The sequence below is a fragment of the Malaclemys terrapin genome, chromosome 13, assembly GCF_027887155.1.
Source record: "Malaclemys terrapin pileata isolate rMalTer1 chromosome 13, rMalTer1.hap1, whole genome shotgun sequence".
NCBI lineage: Eukaryota > Metazoa > Chordata > Testudines > Emydidae > Malaclemys > Malaclemys terrapin.
The window spans coordinates 16,981,626-16,997,114 of record NC_071517.1 but is presented as its reverse complement, the minus strand read 5'-3'; the positions used below and the strand labels follow the sequence as shown (position 1 = coordinate 16,997,114).

The following is a 15,489-nucleotide window of genomic DNA, read 5'->3' as shown; positions in this document are numbered from 1 at the left end:
GGGGGAGGAGGAGGTTGTCTTTCTTGCAAATACAAAGAGATCTCTCTGTCCTGTTATGATGGTGGCAGATCCCATCTACAGCATGCAAACATACTAGTTACACACATACTTCTCCCCAAGGGTGTTTGGAGAGCCTTAGAATGAGTTCTGAACTCAAGACAGTGGCAGGTGAGGTTGTGCTCCCTCTTTCCCGGGCATGTTCTGACAGCCGCTGGGAAGGTCTCTGGGCAATTTACCAGCTGTCATGCACATAAACAAGGTTGGAAACAAAAGGCTGAATTCCTCCTCCTTATGTGCTGGAGATTTATGGGGGGCTCATTGATAGGGGAAGGGAAAGGCTGCAAGGTCAGGGGAGTTTCAGCAGGTCTTGCCATGATAAAGAAAAGACAGAGCAAAGAGAGAGAGAGAGAGAGAGAGAGAGAGACAATTGCTCAGTGCTGCAAACATTTCCCCTCTGGGAATTTGGGTTCAAATCCTGGATGGGGTCAGATTTATCTTAAAAGGTGTCTCTTCCGAGTCTGTGTCTACACCCTGTGTAAAACGACCACCAATTTAGGCACAGAAAAGCCTCATTAGGTTGAAGGACCGGAAGAGTTTAGGACTGGAATAGCACGGGGTGCTGCAAATCAGGACTGAGGTGCACAGGCAGAGTTGGACTGGACTGGAGCAGCACAGGAGGGGGAGGGCTGGAGCAGTGCAGGGTGAGGTGCATTGGCAAAGCTGTGTGATGAAATTTGCAAAATCCCAGGCCACAACATGCCTCCCTCTAGGCAGAACTATTTGCCCCTCGTTTTCATTAGCGCTAGCGTCATTTGCTATTTAAAAGTAGAAGCAGAGAGGAAGAGAGTGATTTTTTTCTTACCTGTATTTCTTAAAGGAGAGCCCCATGTGTTGCTTCATTTGCTGGAGGCCATGGTAATCAGTATAAATGAGGTCAAAGGGCAAAGGGACAGTCAAGGGACAATTGCCACGTCCGGGAGGCACCCCTAAATTACTGAAGAGAAGGATTGATCAGCCATACAATATAAGCCCTTTCACCTGCCATAGCCCCATTTCCCTGCCATGCGATTTAAAAGTGCCATCAACTGGCTCCTTCCCGGATGTCTTGAACTCTGCTTTAATCACATGTTGTCACTGGGGCCCTGCATGGCCTCTCCCCCATGATTCCTACTAGTCCATCTCCCCAACTCGTTGCATGGGCAGAGCTGACTCTTAGGGTGTCCTCTGGTAAGCGGAAGCCTGGGATTTGCATTTACTGTGCGACAATGACACCGTTTCAGGGATGCATCAGCTGCACGTGTCCAGAGAAGCAGGGCAGGGAGTCTGGTAAGCATTGGGGGTGCGGGTGGGGGAATAAGTTACTGCCTGCTTATACATCCTACAAATCTCATTCCTGGGGCAGGGAAAGAGGAAGCAAAGAGAAATGTGTTACTGATGTGTTACTGAAATCATCACAGGGGGTGAAACTGCCCTCTGTCCAGAGGCCTATGCCCAATTTCAGTCCCACTTTAACTCTAGTTTGGGGGCTTAAGAAGGAGAGCCTTATGCTGGTGCAATGTCACCCTGTCATTCAGTAACTAGGGCTGGCCCATCTGGTGAAAAATTTAGAGATTTTGGGGGAGAGGGGAATGAAAAATTCATCCCAAATTGGGACAAAAAGCCAAAATTTTGAATCTTTTCTGGAAATGAAATTCCCATTTTTTGTTTGTTTTGGGTCAATCAAAACATTTTGTTTAAATTTGTTATCTTTTTAATTTTCTAATTTTTAAAAACTACAGAATAACATCAACTTTGAAAGGAAAAGTCGTTTCAAATTGAAAAATGAAAACTTTTTGTTCCAAAAATGTGAAATCAGGACACTTCACTTAAAACAAAAAAAAAAAACCCACATTTTTTTCTAAACAAAATTTAATCTAAATCAATAATGAATTTTGAAAAATATTCAGTTTTGTCAAAACAGCATATTCTGATGGAGAACTCATGACAAACATTTTCTGACCAGTTCTCTTATTAACAGCCATAGGAGGGTGACCTTTGTAGGCCCACATGGAGGGAGGCTGGACTATAGGCCATCTCTTCTCCCTCCTCTCCTCTTCTTTTGTATGGCTTGTATGCTGGGGGCACTGGTGCCTCTGCCTCCCCAGAGTTTGTGCCTGGCCCCTGTAGGGAGAAGGATTCTTGGTGCAAGAATCCCAAACATGATCTGGCTTGCTTCTATAAACCAATCTAAAAGGCAAGTTGGTCTGGTATCATCCTGGAGCACGGCTCCCACTGAGCAATGCTTAGGCCATGTCTACCATATCCAGGCTAGTGTAGTGCCATAGTGTAAACACTTCCTATAGCAAAGGAAGGGGTTTTTCGATTGCTATAGCTAATCCACCTCTCCGAATGGTGGTATCTGGGTCAACGGAAACATTCTTCCATTGACCTAGCCACGTCTACACCAGAGGTTAGGGTATTCCTTTCGTGGGTATGACTTTTTCACCCCTGAGCACCACAACTATGTCAAGCTAACTTTTAAGTGTAGACCTGAAGCGTAGAATGAATTAATGAAGGACCACTCCAAAGCCAGCAAAAACAAGGATTTTCAATTTAAGGTGACTTAGCTGCACATAAATGCTTGCAACGGCTTCATTGCTCTTGTCACAAAGAATATAAGTGTTAGCTCGGTGTAGAACAGAAAGGGTCATCTGCGGATAGAACAGGCTCTAGTTTTATCACTTGTAATTTAGGTTCACTTCTATGGGCAATTTTCCACGAAGTGGCTGATCGGGGAGATGACAGGAATAGAAAGACTCTCGTCTCTGAGAGCCATCCCAAAAAGATACATAAATAAAGCAAGAAGGAGAGGCTCAGACACCAAATTTGGAGCATTATATTGGCCTGCAAGAGCTTTCCCGACCCTCCGGTACATACCTGCCAATCTAGCATCACAGTCCATAGGCTCAAAATTAAACTGGTGAGGGAGAGCCAACCCCAAAATCCTGACACGCCATTCAAAGGCACTAAGATAAATGAAAAGCTTGGGGCTAATCGATAAGGGATGTCAGATGTTTCAGATATGTGTGCACACGAGATCTCTCCACTTATCTAACCTGTGTGATGGGAACTTAAATGGTTGTTCAGATTAGTTACATTCCGATAACACTGAAGAGGAGGCATTGTCCGCTGGTTAAGAGACTGCTTTCACTTATGTTGTTCAGAGGCTAGCCCCCTGGTCTAGGGCTTAAGAGACCTGGATTCTAATCTTAGCTCTGCCACTGACCTGAAGGATGATTTGGGGCAAGTCACTTCACCTCTCTCTGTCTTGTCTAATTAAACTATGCAATTTGCCGCACGGAGTCTCTCTCATGTGCCTGGTACAATGGGGCCCTTCCTTCCACTGCAATACTAGAACCTTACCCCAGCCAACGTCCCTGAGGGACCTACTCATGGAATAAAACACTGTTTAACACCAGGGTAGCACAATCTGGCCTACCGCAGGACACTGAAAGTTAGGACTCCTGGGTTCCATTCCCAGCTCTGTCACTGGCTTCTTCAGTCTTTTAACCTCTTGTGTCTCCATTACCCCTAACTTAAAAAGGGTATAATATGAACTATAGCTCTGAAGGGTGTGGTGAGGAGTAATTAAAGTCCGTAAAGTTCTTTGAGATCCTTGGATGAAAAGTGTTCTCTAGAGCTGAGCTGAATTTAAAGGAAGAAATCCAGATCTGCAGACAATTTGAAGTTTAATTTGGATGCACAGCCACAGATTTGGGGAAATAATTGCTTCTCTAGTCCTATTGTTTGTATTAGTGTCTCCATTAAAGACACAGGAGCAGATTCTCCATTGTCCTGCGCACTGGGCACAGTCATTTATACCAATCCCAAGAGGGGGACAACCATTACCATTCCAATTACGGGTGTTTCACACTCCCACTGCACTGGTGCAAAAGGCACAGACCAACGGAGCTCCCGGTCCAGACATTCAGATGTACACAGAAATCAGGAGGGTGAAAATATATCCCTTCTAGGACACTTCACTGTGAGTGAGGGGAGCTGGAATCTGTGTGACATGTTATTAACTTCACCTCACTCAGTCTCAATTTCCCATCTCTCAGATAGGGACAATAATCATTCCCTTTAAAGAAGGTGGGTGGAAGAAAAAAATCCATAAACCTTTGGGAGGTGTTCAGACCCTCCTTGTGATGGACGCTCTACAAGGACCTAGTGAGCCAGAGAGTGGTAAAATTGGGACAATGACACTTACTCTTCTTTGTAAACTGCTTTGAGATCCTCAGATGAAAAGCACAGTAAATGCTAAGTCTGATTATTAGAATGAGCATTACTGCTATATAAGTGCAAAGAATTATTAGATTGCAACTTCTCTACATCTCTATCATTATACATTAAAAAACCGATTGGACTGTGACAAATGGAAATAATCAGCGCTATCATGGGGGAAAGACATAAAGGTTATCGGTATCAAAGAGCAGCAAGATAACATTTAATCTCCCTGTTTCCAGAATTGCGGCTATAATTCAGTACTTGCTTCAACAGACAGCTCCATGACCTACAATATACGGGAGCTGAATCCACTGAGGATTACATAAACCGCAATTGATAATTAAGTGTAAATAACACAAAATCATGCAGCTCTCTGCTAACAAAGAAAGATTCACATTTCTAAATCAATACTTGAAAAGAAAAATACACGTTATGGGGCATATTGTGCTACACTTAGTCACAGGGGTGAGCACATCCTGGCAGACGCTGTCGCACTGAAGTCACCACTTTGTCCCCCACATGGGTAAGGGTTACAACTCTAGCTCTATACCAATTTTTAGCTGTCATGTTGTCCAGTTGTTGTTCTTCCAAAAGGCAGCACCTTCCTCTTTGGGGGCTTGGTTCTGCTCTGACCTTTATTTTATGCACTGACTTTGGTGGAGATATTTCTGATTGACACTGGTGTGTGTGAAGGCAGAATCAGGCCCTTTTCTCTCTTCCATGGTGAAACGCACCCTTGCGCAGAGAGCCAAGACAAAAGCTATGCACCACTTAAGTCCTCGAAATAGATTCATAGGTCTTTAAGACCAGAAGAGACTATTAGATCATCTAGCCTGGCTTCCAGGGCTTGAGTGGGATTTAACTGCTGTTTAGTCCTCATTAGAGTTGATCAAAAAAATCAACCCCTCCACCCAAAATGCAAACCCCAACCTTTCTTCCTCCTCCCAAAACCCAGCCATCATTTAGTTTCTAACTGAAACTGAATTAGTTTTTTTTTTTTTTGTTGGGGAAAAGAAGCCCCCGCCCCAAAGACTTTGTTTGGGTAGAACGAAACATTTAGAATGGCCATTCAAAATCCCACTTCCGTCCATTTGAAATGGATCATTTCGACGTTTCTCCACATGCTGTTTCGACATTTACGAACTGTTGGTTTTGGGGGAAGCGGGGGTGAGTGCAGCTGAAACTATCTGCCAAATTCAGCCTGAGCTCATGAATTGTTTTGGTGCCCCCCAAAAAACTGGATTTTTGGCGAATTAACTGTTCAGCTAAAAATAACTGCCTGGCTCTAGCCCTCAGAGCGGCCCTCTGCTCTGGAGTGAATTTTTAAGCACGCCGATCGGGTAAAAAGGTGGGACATTTTCTTCAGTGCAGCTGATTTCCTGTTGGACATGACACCACAATGAAGCTCTCATCACAATACATGCGAGATGGGGTGAAGGAAGATCAGGCACTAACTAGCCTCCACGACTGCTTGACAAGTACGACATCCTCTGCACAAGGCTCTGTTCTTAAACACTGTCCTCAAGATGATGTCCAGGCACCATGGCTCCAAACCCTGCTGAAGCATTAGCTGCCCCCTCAGTAAGCATGTGTCTTTGCATGACACACAGTGGGCCAGATCCTCAGCTAGCGCAAATCAGCGAACTCCACTGACTTTAATAGAGCTAAAGGCAGTGATTCTGCTTAAGCTAAAAGCTTTTTATTAGATGGCTGTGCCCATTTGGCTCTCACGGGAGTGGATATCCCCAAACTTGAGGAGATATCTCAGTTCATAAATCCATGGACTTTAAAGCCAGAAGGGACCATTAGAGCATCTCGTCTCACCTCCTGTATTTCTCAGGACATTAAATTCCACCCAGGTACCCCTGTATTGAGCCCAATAACTTGGCTTGGACTAAAGCATAATTTGTGTTTGGCTAAAGCGTCTCTTCCAGTCTTGATCTGAACATCACTTGGTCATTTATTCCAATGGTTAAATCACCCTCCTTGGTAAACATTGGTTTCCTTATTTCTAACCTGAATTTGTTTGGCTTCAGCCTCCGTCATTCTGCCTTTCTCTGCTAGATTAAAGAGCCCTCTAATACCCAGGATTTTCTTCCCATGAAGGTACTTACACACTGTAATTAAACGGCCTCTCAAACTTCTTTCTGATAAGCTAAACAGATTGAGATTCTTAAGTCTCTCACTGTATGGTGTTCCCTCCAGCCCTTGATCGGTTTTGTGGCTCTTTTCTGCACCCTCTCCAATTTTTCAACCCCCACTACTGGGCACAATATTCCAGTGTTGGTCTCACCAATGCCATACACACAGGTAAACTAACCTCTGTGCTCCTGCTCATTATATCCGAGAATCACCTTCACCCTTTTGGCACCAGCATCACACTGGGAGCTCAGGATGAGTTACTTCTCCACTGTGATTCCTAAATCCTGCCAGTCACTGCTTTCCAGGCTACAGTCCCCCAGTCTGTAGGCATGACCGGCATTTCTTATTCCTAAATGTATAAACGTGCTTTTGGCTGTATTAAAACACATTTTGTTTGAATGGGCCCAGATTACTAAGTGCTGCACCTTGCTCTGGATGACTTCCCACGCCTCATCATTATTTAACACTGCCAACGTGTGTGTTTATCCACAAGTTTTCTGAGCACTAATTTTACATTTACTTCTAGCCGACTGGTGAAACTGTTGAATAGGGTTGGGCCCCCCGGAACCCCACTAGAGACATGCCCCTTCGATGATGATTCCCCAGTGATGACGGCTACCTTTTGAGGTTCATCCGTTGGCCGGTTCTTAGTCTATTTAATGGGTGCTTTATTGATACTGTACAGTGCTGATTTTCTAATCAGAATGTTGTGCAGTGCTAAATCAAACCCTTATAAAAGTGTAAGAATGTAATATTAAAGAATATAAAAGTCTATGCATTTACCTGTACCATCCAAACTTGTAATCGCATCAGTTTGTACTCTCATCAAAGAACAAAAGGTTTGACAAGACCTGTTTTCTATAAAACTATGATTACTTGCATTAATTATATTCCTTTCCTTTCTTAATTGAATCCTGTATCCGTTTTTCCATTAGCGTGCCTGGGACTGATGACCGACTAACTGGCCTATAGTTACTCAGGTCATACCACTTGCTCCTTTTGAATTTTGGCAGCCCGCTAGCACTCTTATGGAATTTACTTGGTATTCCAAGATTTATTAAAAATTAACATCAGCAGGTCATATTGAATGCAATGAAGCTCATGATCACTGGTCCCTAGGCAACCACCAACTTCCAGTCCAGTGATTAATTCATCTTTATCCATCACCATGAGATCCCAAACACTGTTATCCTGTGTTGGGTGCAATACCTTTTGTGTTAGGAAATTATCATCTGTAATTTAATAAACCCCTCCACACACACACACACACACTAGACAGGTGCATAAGGAGTAACATCCCATTTTCCAGTTTGCTCGGCAGTCGGTAATAGACCATTACCAGTACCCTCCCTCTGGGCTTTGCTAGTTAGCACATTGATCCATGTGCATTAAAGAGCCTGTAGTGCTGACTCTAAAACAGGGCACGGTGTATATAATAATAAATAATCCCTCTCTCTGACTTTGCATTTTTCATGAGTAGATCCCAAAGGGTTTTACAAAGAAGGCCAGTAACATTATCCCTGTTTTACAGAGGGGAAAACTGAGGCACAGAGAGAGAAAATGACTGACCCAAGATCACCCAGAAGGCTAATGACAGAGCTAGCAATAGGACACAGGTCTCCTGAATCACAGTCCAGTGCTTTACCCACCCCTGCCCACCCTCTACCCTCTCCATCCTTGCTAAACAGGTTATAACCAGTGAGTTTAACATTCCAATCATGCAACTTCAGTCTGCACCTTCAAGTTATTTTTTTTATCCCTCCTTATTTAAACATTCTCTATTCAAGCTTTCATCATTTGCCAGTTAAGTCAACTAATTTTCTGCTAAACCCAATTTCACTCATGGTTGGAGTGAAATCTCCACAATTTTTCCTCATGCCGTGTACTACTGACGGCGCTTGAAATTATGCAAATAAAATTGATGAACACAAATGCCTTTTTCTCCGACAGCTTAGCCGAGAGATTGGTTTTAAAAAAACCCGTTGATCCCCATATTCAGAACCACTTCTAAGAAACTGAATCTCACAAATAAACAATTGCCTGACGGAATCTGCTTTTGATTGAGCTCCTTGTAAACCCCCTTGGCAGCTACCAAGCTCTGAGGATGACGTGGTTATGATTTCTCTGGCATGCACATTTGTATTGCCACAACTTCAGAGATTAGCACATTAGTGACGGCCAAGTTCGGCTCTGGTTTTGTTGATTAAATAAAGGATAATGCAGACAAACACTGAGGTTGTTTCCCCTTTAATTAAGCCCATTAAAAGAATCATGTTCACCTATAGAGCTGTTCCTTTCTAGCTGCTCTTAGACATCTGCCTCTAACAGCTGTGCATACTCCAGAATAAATCTACAGCAGGTTCTTGTCCTGCTATTTTCCCCTTATAGGTAATTTAATCAGCCGACGGATTCAGTCCCTTGCCAGAGGCCCTCAGAATTCAGATTACCACAGGTTATCTTCACATCCCATTGACCTATTTTCAAATTAACCCACGCTTTGCTTCCAAGTTATTGCTCCCCACACTGAAAGGGCCAGAATCAAATTGATCCTGGGGGTCCCTTCTGCAAGCCAGACCAATATTCTATATCATATTTAATTTCATCACTACTGCTGGCCTCTGTTCTCAGCAGCAGGCGGGCGTGCAGGAGGGGAGGTGGAGAAAGGGCTCTGCATGCCAGCAAGATGGGACACAGTCCAACAAGAAGCTTCCCCCTTAGGGATGGATAAAGCCAGTTCCCTCCCCGCTGCTGAGGCCCTGATTAAAGCAGCACTGGTGTGCGCATGAGGGGGTGAAGAGAGCCCACACACAGGGAGACTGCCTCCCCTACCCACAATTGCTCCGCCTCTGCCCCAGCACGCAGGAGCATTTGGGAGGAGGATTGGGAGGGGCAGGGCTGGGGGATCCAGGACTAGATGCATCCAGTGGCCATGATGGCAAAGAGCCATCCTGATGTCCTGGGGCTGCAGTGATGTCTCTGCATCCCTGCTCTGGCTCCTACAGAGCTCTCCAGGATACACTCCAGTTAGTCAGACTGGGTGAAACTCGCCCCTGTAAAAATGGCGAGTATGAGGCTTAGGCCTCATTGAAGTCCCATTAGAACTTAAGTGGGACTTAAGAGGGACACAGGTCTTGTAGTGTGAATGTCACCCCCTGCAGTCTGATACAAATTTGCCTTAGGTGGAAAATAGCTGGGACCGCATCCTCAGCTGGTGTCCACAGCTCTAAGAAAATCACTGGAGCTGCACTGATTTGCACCAGCTGAGACTCTGGCCCATTGTTTCTAGGTTGTAGGCTGAGATTTTTAAAGCCACCTAAGGAATCTGGATGTTCAGGTCCCCATAAATACGAATAGGAATTGGGCATGCAAATCCCCTGCATGACTTATAAATAAATAAATAAATAAATTAATGGAGATATCCTATCTCCTAGAACTGGAAGGGACCTTGAAAGGTCATTGAGTCCAGCCCCCTGCCTTCACTAGCAGGACCAAGTACAGATTTTGCCCCAGATCCCTAAGTGGCCCCCTCAAGGATTGAACTCACAACCCTGGGTTTAGCAGGCCAATGCTCAAACCACTGAGCTATCCCTCCCCCCTTTGAAAATCTCAGCCTGGATCTCTGACATAAAATGAGCTGGAGATTTTGAGTTTATTTCCAGGCAAAGTCTCTGAACCTGTTAAATGGCTTTGCCCCCATCCTCTCCCACCAGAGCTGAAGGAGCACGTACTCCTCTCCTCAGAGTCCAGGAGAAGCATGTCAGTTTCATCTTGGCATTCGCCAGCATGAAGGGGCAGTTCCTGGGGGAGCATGGTCACTGAACTGCAAAGGTGAGCAAGGGGGTTTCTATCCCATTGGCTTAATAAGGAATGCAACAGATTTCAACAGACCCAGAGAGACTGAAATGGGCATCTTACCAGAGGGCACCATGGGGTATAATATTACCATCTAGCTGCTGGATTCTCCTCTCACACCAGTGTAAATCAGAAGTGATTCCACTGACATCAAGGGAGGCACACAGATGGAAAATTGCTGCAAGTGAGAGGGGAATCCGCCCCAAAGATTCATTTCTCATTTTTTAATGTTTGTCTGTGTTTGAAAAACTTCATCTGCATCTCCCCATCCCATCACCCCAATTCTCTTAGGCTCAAGACCTTTAGGAAGGTACGAAATTCAGAAACATGCTCCCAGCTGTAGGCCATGGCTTTTTCATGGGGGTGATCACTAGAGCAGTGGTTCTCAACCGGGGGTACGCATACTCCTGGGGTTACACTGAGGTCTTCCAGGGGGTCCATCAACTCATCTAGATATTTGCCTAGTTTTGCAACAGGCGACATAAAAAGTCTATAACGAAGTCAGTACTAACTAAAATTTCATACGACTTGTTTATACTGCTCTATAGACTATACACTGAAACGTAAGTACAATATTTATATTCCAATTGATTTTATAATCATATAGTAAAACTGAGAAAGTGAGCAATTTTTCAGTAACAGTGGGCTGTGACACTTCTGTATTTTTATGTCTGATTTTGTAAGCAAATATTTTTAAGTGAGGTGAGACTCGGGGACACGCAAGACAAATCAGACTCATGAAATGTGTTCAGTAGTCTGAAAAGTTTCAGAACCACTGCACTAGAGAACAGTGAGTGGAGCACATCACAGTAACTCTAACCAATGGATAAAAGGCACGCCGGGTTAACTTAAATGGCACATCTGGTGTTTTCTGCAAAACTAGTCACAATCCATTTGAACTGGAGTTTGCCAGCATAAATATCCCCACTGTGTGGTCTTTTGATCCCAGCTCTATGATTGCTGCTAAAAAGGTCATTATGAACTTGAGGTTGTTTTTTTTTTTAAATGCCTGGTACCTTGCTTATTTTTAAAGCAATCCACATAACAAAAGCATCTCCATTTGCACAATATATTCCCATCAGTGATGCACCACCAGTGTTTTAACTCCTTCTTAGCCTGTGATAAATCCTGTCCTGCACACACTGGCAAAGAGACAGAGTGAGGGAGTAATTGATTCATTCGTTTCCCTGGTTTAAGGAAAAAACTGTTCTCTCAAAGCTAGAGCCAATGATGGAAGAATCATCCCTGGACAAACAAACTCATATTCAGCGCCACCTGCTGGAAGCACTTATACTTTGTTCCTGGAAAATATAGAGCCAATGTAAGGCTTGAGCTGGGATTACTCACCTGAGTAATGAGAGCCCTACCAAATACGTGGATAGCCCAGTCTCCAGTTCATCTTGTGTCCTTCGAAAGGGGGCTGCAGCTGCTGTAGGGGAATCACTTCCCCAGGAGAGTGTTATGAGAAGACTGACACTTGGTGCAACCTGCAGCATTGCAAAGGCCGTGTTTTTCTGAGCTGCAGGGATAAGCGGTGTCTGGCAGAGATGAATAATTTAGCAGCATGCTGGGAGTGGGGTAAACACCACCAGAATTAGGGAAAACCCAGCCCTCCTTTCATTTTGGTGGCAGAATTTTTAACAAGGGGCTCCCACGCCAGCTGCCTCTAACGCACCTGATTTCTCTAAGTCTTTGATACCAGAAATAGTCGCCTCATTGGCATGCTTCCATTCCCACTGCTATATGCCAACTTAGCAAAGGTTGCTGTGTGTGAGAGAAAAGAACCTGTGCTCAGATGCTGAATGGTGTTTGACGAACATGAAGACTTCTCTTTGTATAGAAGATGTACCCCATGCAATCACTATATAAACAACACAATAATTATATAATAAGACTCTTATCACTTTTATAGGCAGAGGTTTTTGCAGCTGCCAAGGACCCAGTTAGTGAGCTATCATTTGGTACAAAATAAACATATTTCATGAAGAAGTGCAATTTAACAGCTCAATGATTCCTGCTAATTCAGGCTCCTCCCTCTCTTATGGAATGGAACCACATAGGTGGAAGGAATAACTCCTTTTTATTATTGACAATGGCAAGACTGTTTATCTGCATTCCTTGGGTGGGAGCTGTCAATAAATCTACCTAGCTACCTAGTCACAGAAACAGAGAGGCCTCTCTAATTATAGGAAACAGCTTTTGCAATTATCCTAGCCTGCAGGGCTTTCATTTTGATGTATACGCTCTTCATTTTGGAAATATGTCATTGTGGCTCTGTTGACATGTGGCCTACACAATGAAAACAGCTGTATCTGGCCAGGAAAGGGAGCAGCGATATCCCTGAAGGAGCCACGGAGGTTATCACAATGTGCCATTGTGTGATAAGATTATCTCTGAATAATACTGCTATGGCAATTCAGCACTGGCAAGTGGACAGCTCTGCAAATGGAGACAGTTTAGGGCCAGACTCTCACGGGTGTAACTCAGGAGTCAATGGAGCTATGCTGACTTACACCAGCTGAAGAGCTGGGCCTTAGGGTGAAATGCAGCCCTGCACAGAGAGTCACACAGTTGGATTTCTCCCATACTTTTGTGCTACTCTTTTATGGTTAGCATATAACTCCCCCTTCTATTATACCCCAAACTCTTAATCATGCCGGGAGCAAGCTCTGTAGCACTATGCACTTCCAGGGCAAGTAACCCAAACATCTGGAAGTCAGACAGACAATGGAGATCCTTTCAGAAGGATATGCAGATGTTCTGGCTACCCCAGCCAGTGGCAGAAATGGAATATACTGCACCCTCTGGCTCACTGGGACACTTCCCTGGAACTGAGTCATAGACACTGCTCACATGCTAGAAACCTTTTGACCTTACTGCAGTTAACCACTTAAATACTGATCTGCTCTGTGGTGCAAAGCACTGAACACATAAATGCAATCCTTCCACCTGACCAGGGGTCTTCTGCAGGGGCTAGCATACTCTCTACAGATTCCCATTCTTCTCTGCACTTGCCTGAGAGTCACCCTGCTCGAGGGCCTCCCAGAGGAGCCAACCTGCTTTCTAGATCTATATCTCCTCTTCCTCCCCATCTCTTCCCCTTTGATCTCCTTCCTGCCAGAGTTTCCCTGTCCTGGAAACTCTCTCCCCATCTGGGCTACCTGGCAGGATTTTATAATCACCTGATCAGTCTCCACTGAGAGGTACTGAGCAGTCACAGGCGAGGTTGGGCCCTCCTCCCCTTAAAGGGCCAGCCACCCCAGGACATACCCTTGAGTCATTTAGGCATGTTTGGAAATCTCACAGACAACTCCAGACTCTTTTAGGTTAAAAGCTACATTTCCAACCATCCACTTCTTTTTTTCCTATTGTGGAAATAGCCGTCTTAACCCTATGGTCCCCATTCCCTGTAGCACTTGGCTGTCCCATTCTACCCCTCTTCCCTTGAGGACGAGACCCATAAAACTCACGAGCCATGCCGGAAAGGAAAGCAAATGAAGTCAGCACCCGTGTGAATCCTTTCCTGCTAGCACAGGATACCAAGGAATCATGGGCGCTAAGCGGAATGCAGTGAGTGAGTCTGGAGGAGGAAGAGAGAGACATGCTACGCACATCCAGCAATTATTTCAGAGGTTGGCCGGGAGGCATGCAGCATGAAAGCTAGGCTTGAAAAACATTACTTGCAACTTACCAACATGCACTCACAAGCCGCCTCATTAACAAGCAAACTGGGCTTTTCAGAAGGAATCGCCCTTCTCCCCACCCCCACCGAGCAGTCACACACCCAATGGGCCTGATTCTTATCTCCACAAAGTCTCCAGAGCAATGTAAAGGCTTCAGTAACAATGAGAATCAGGCCCATTCTTCGCTCTTATGCTCTTCTGCATGGCCCAGTTTGTTTCCGTCTTGGCTCCATCTGAAGACGTTACCAGAAGCGCTCGTGTCCCCTTCTGACTGCTTTACATACACAAGATGCAAGTTATGGGGAAGGAAACTTGTGACTAATTGATTTGGCTTGATGCTTTCGCTTTTGTTCCTGGGAGCTGCAAATTGTGGCTGATGTTATAATACGTCTAACAACCGCCTGTAGTGAGTCGGTGTGGCTCCCCTCCTGTCCGGAAGAGGGAGCCCACGTGCCGGCACCGGAGTGGGTGGAACCACCACCGCCTGTCCCCGCCCCCCGGAAGTCAAGGGGCGGGACAGGAAGTATAAAGGCCAGCCGCCAGAGCTCAGTTGGGTCTCAGCCACCACAGGGAGCAGACGTGCGGCCGGTAGCTCCTGGCCAGGAGACCGTCGAAGACCGGGGCTTGGACCCTGGCTGGCCTGAGCTACCCCGGGCCCACTACGAGGAGGAGCCGCCGGAGCCCGTTCACGCCCGCCACTGGGAGAACCCCTGGGAACCGGACCCCACTAACCCTGAGGGTGAGACTGGACCCGAACCCCTTCACCCCTGCTGCTATCCAGAGGAGCCGCCTGAGGACCATTGGCCGGACTTCCCGGCAGAGCTACCAGACTTGCCGCCGAGCCCGGGCAGAGAGGAGCCCATGGAGATGGACTGGCCCGATCCCAGCGTAACGAACGAGGTAGGCTGTGAGGGGGATCACGGAAGTAGCCCGGGGATAGCCGACCCCGGTCCGGCTGCAACTGAGTGTGAGCCTATGTCAGTGTGTTGCGGTCTGGATACCCCACTGACCAGCAGCGGCAGCAACCGCTGTTAGGGCCCCGGGCTGGAACGCAGTGGAGTGGGTGGGCCTGCGTTCCCCCCTGCCACCCCCTGCACGGGTGGCAGGCTTCCCCCTCACCCAACGCTCGGCTACAGCAAGCCTAGGCGTACCTTTGAACTATTTGCTCGCTCAGCCCCTGCAACAAGGGCCTGAGCCTTACTGTGTTTGCCCCGCCCTGATCCAGGGCCTGGGCTTTGAACTATTTGCTCGCTCAGCCCCTGCAACAAGGGCCTGAGCCTTACTGTGTTTGCCCCGCCCTGATCCAGGGCCTGGGCTTTGAACTATTTGCTCGCTCAGCCCCTGCAACAAGGGCCTGAGCCTAACTGTGTTTGCCCCGCCCTGATCCAGGGCCTGGGCTTTGAACTATTTGCTCGCTCAGCCCCTGCAACAAGGGCCTGAGCCTTACTGTGTTTGCCCCGCCCTGATCCAGGGCCTGGGCTTTGAACTATTTGCTCGCTCAGCCCCTGCAACAAGGGCCTGAGCCTAACTGTGTTTGCCCCGCCCT

General features: G+C 46.2%; 1 protein-coding gene across 1 annotated transcript in view; it reads right to left on the bottom strand.

Annotated features, from left to right (window-relative positions):
• Positions 1–15,489, bottom strand: part of MGAT5B (alpha-1,6-mannosylglycoprotein 6-beta-N-acetylglucosaminyltransferase B) — a 178,288-nt gene that overhangs the window by 48,487 nt on the left and 114,312 nt on the right. Inside the window, exon 9 of the mRNA XM_054047560.1 lies at positions 863–994. Within this exon, the coding sequence (XP_053903535.1) occupies positions 863–994 (132 nt within the window). The remainder of the gene's footprint in view (positions 1–862; positions 995–15,489) is intronic.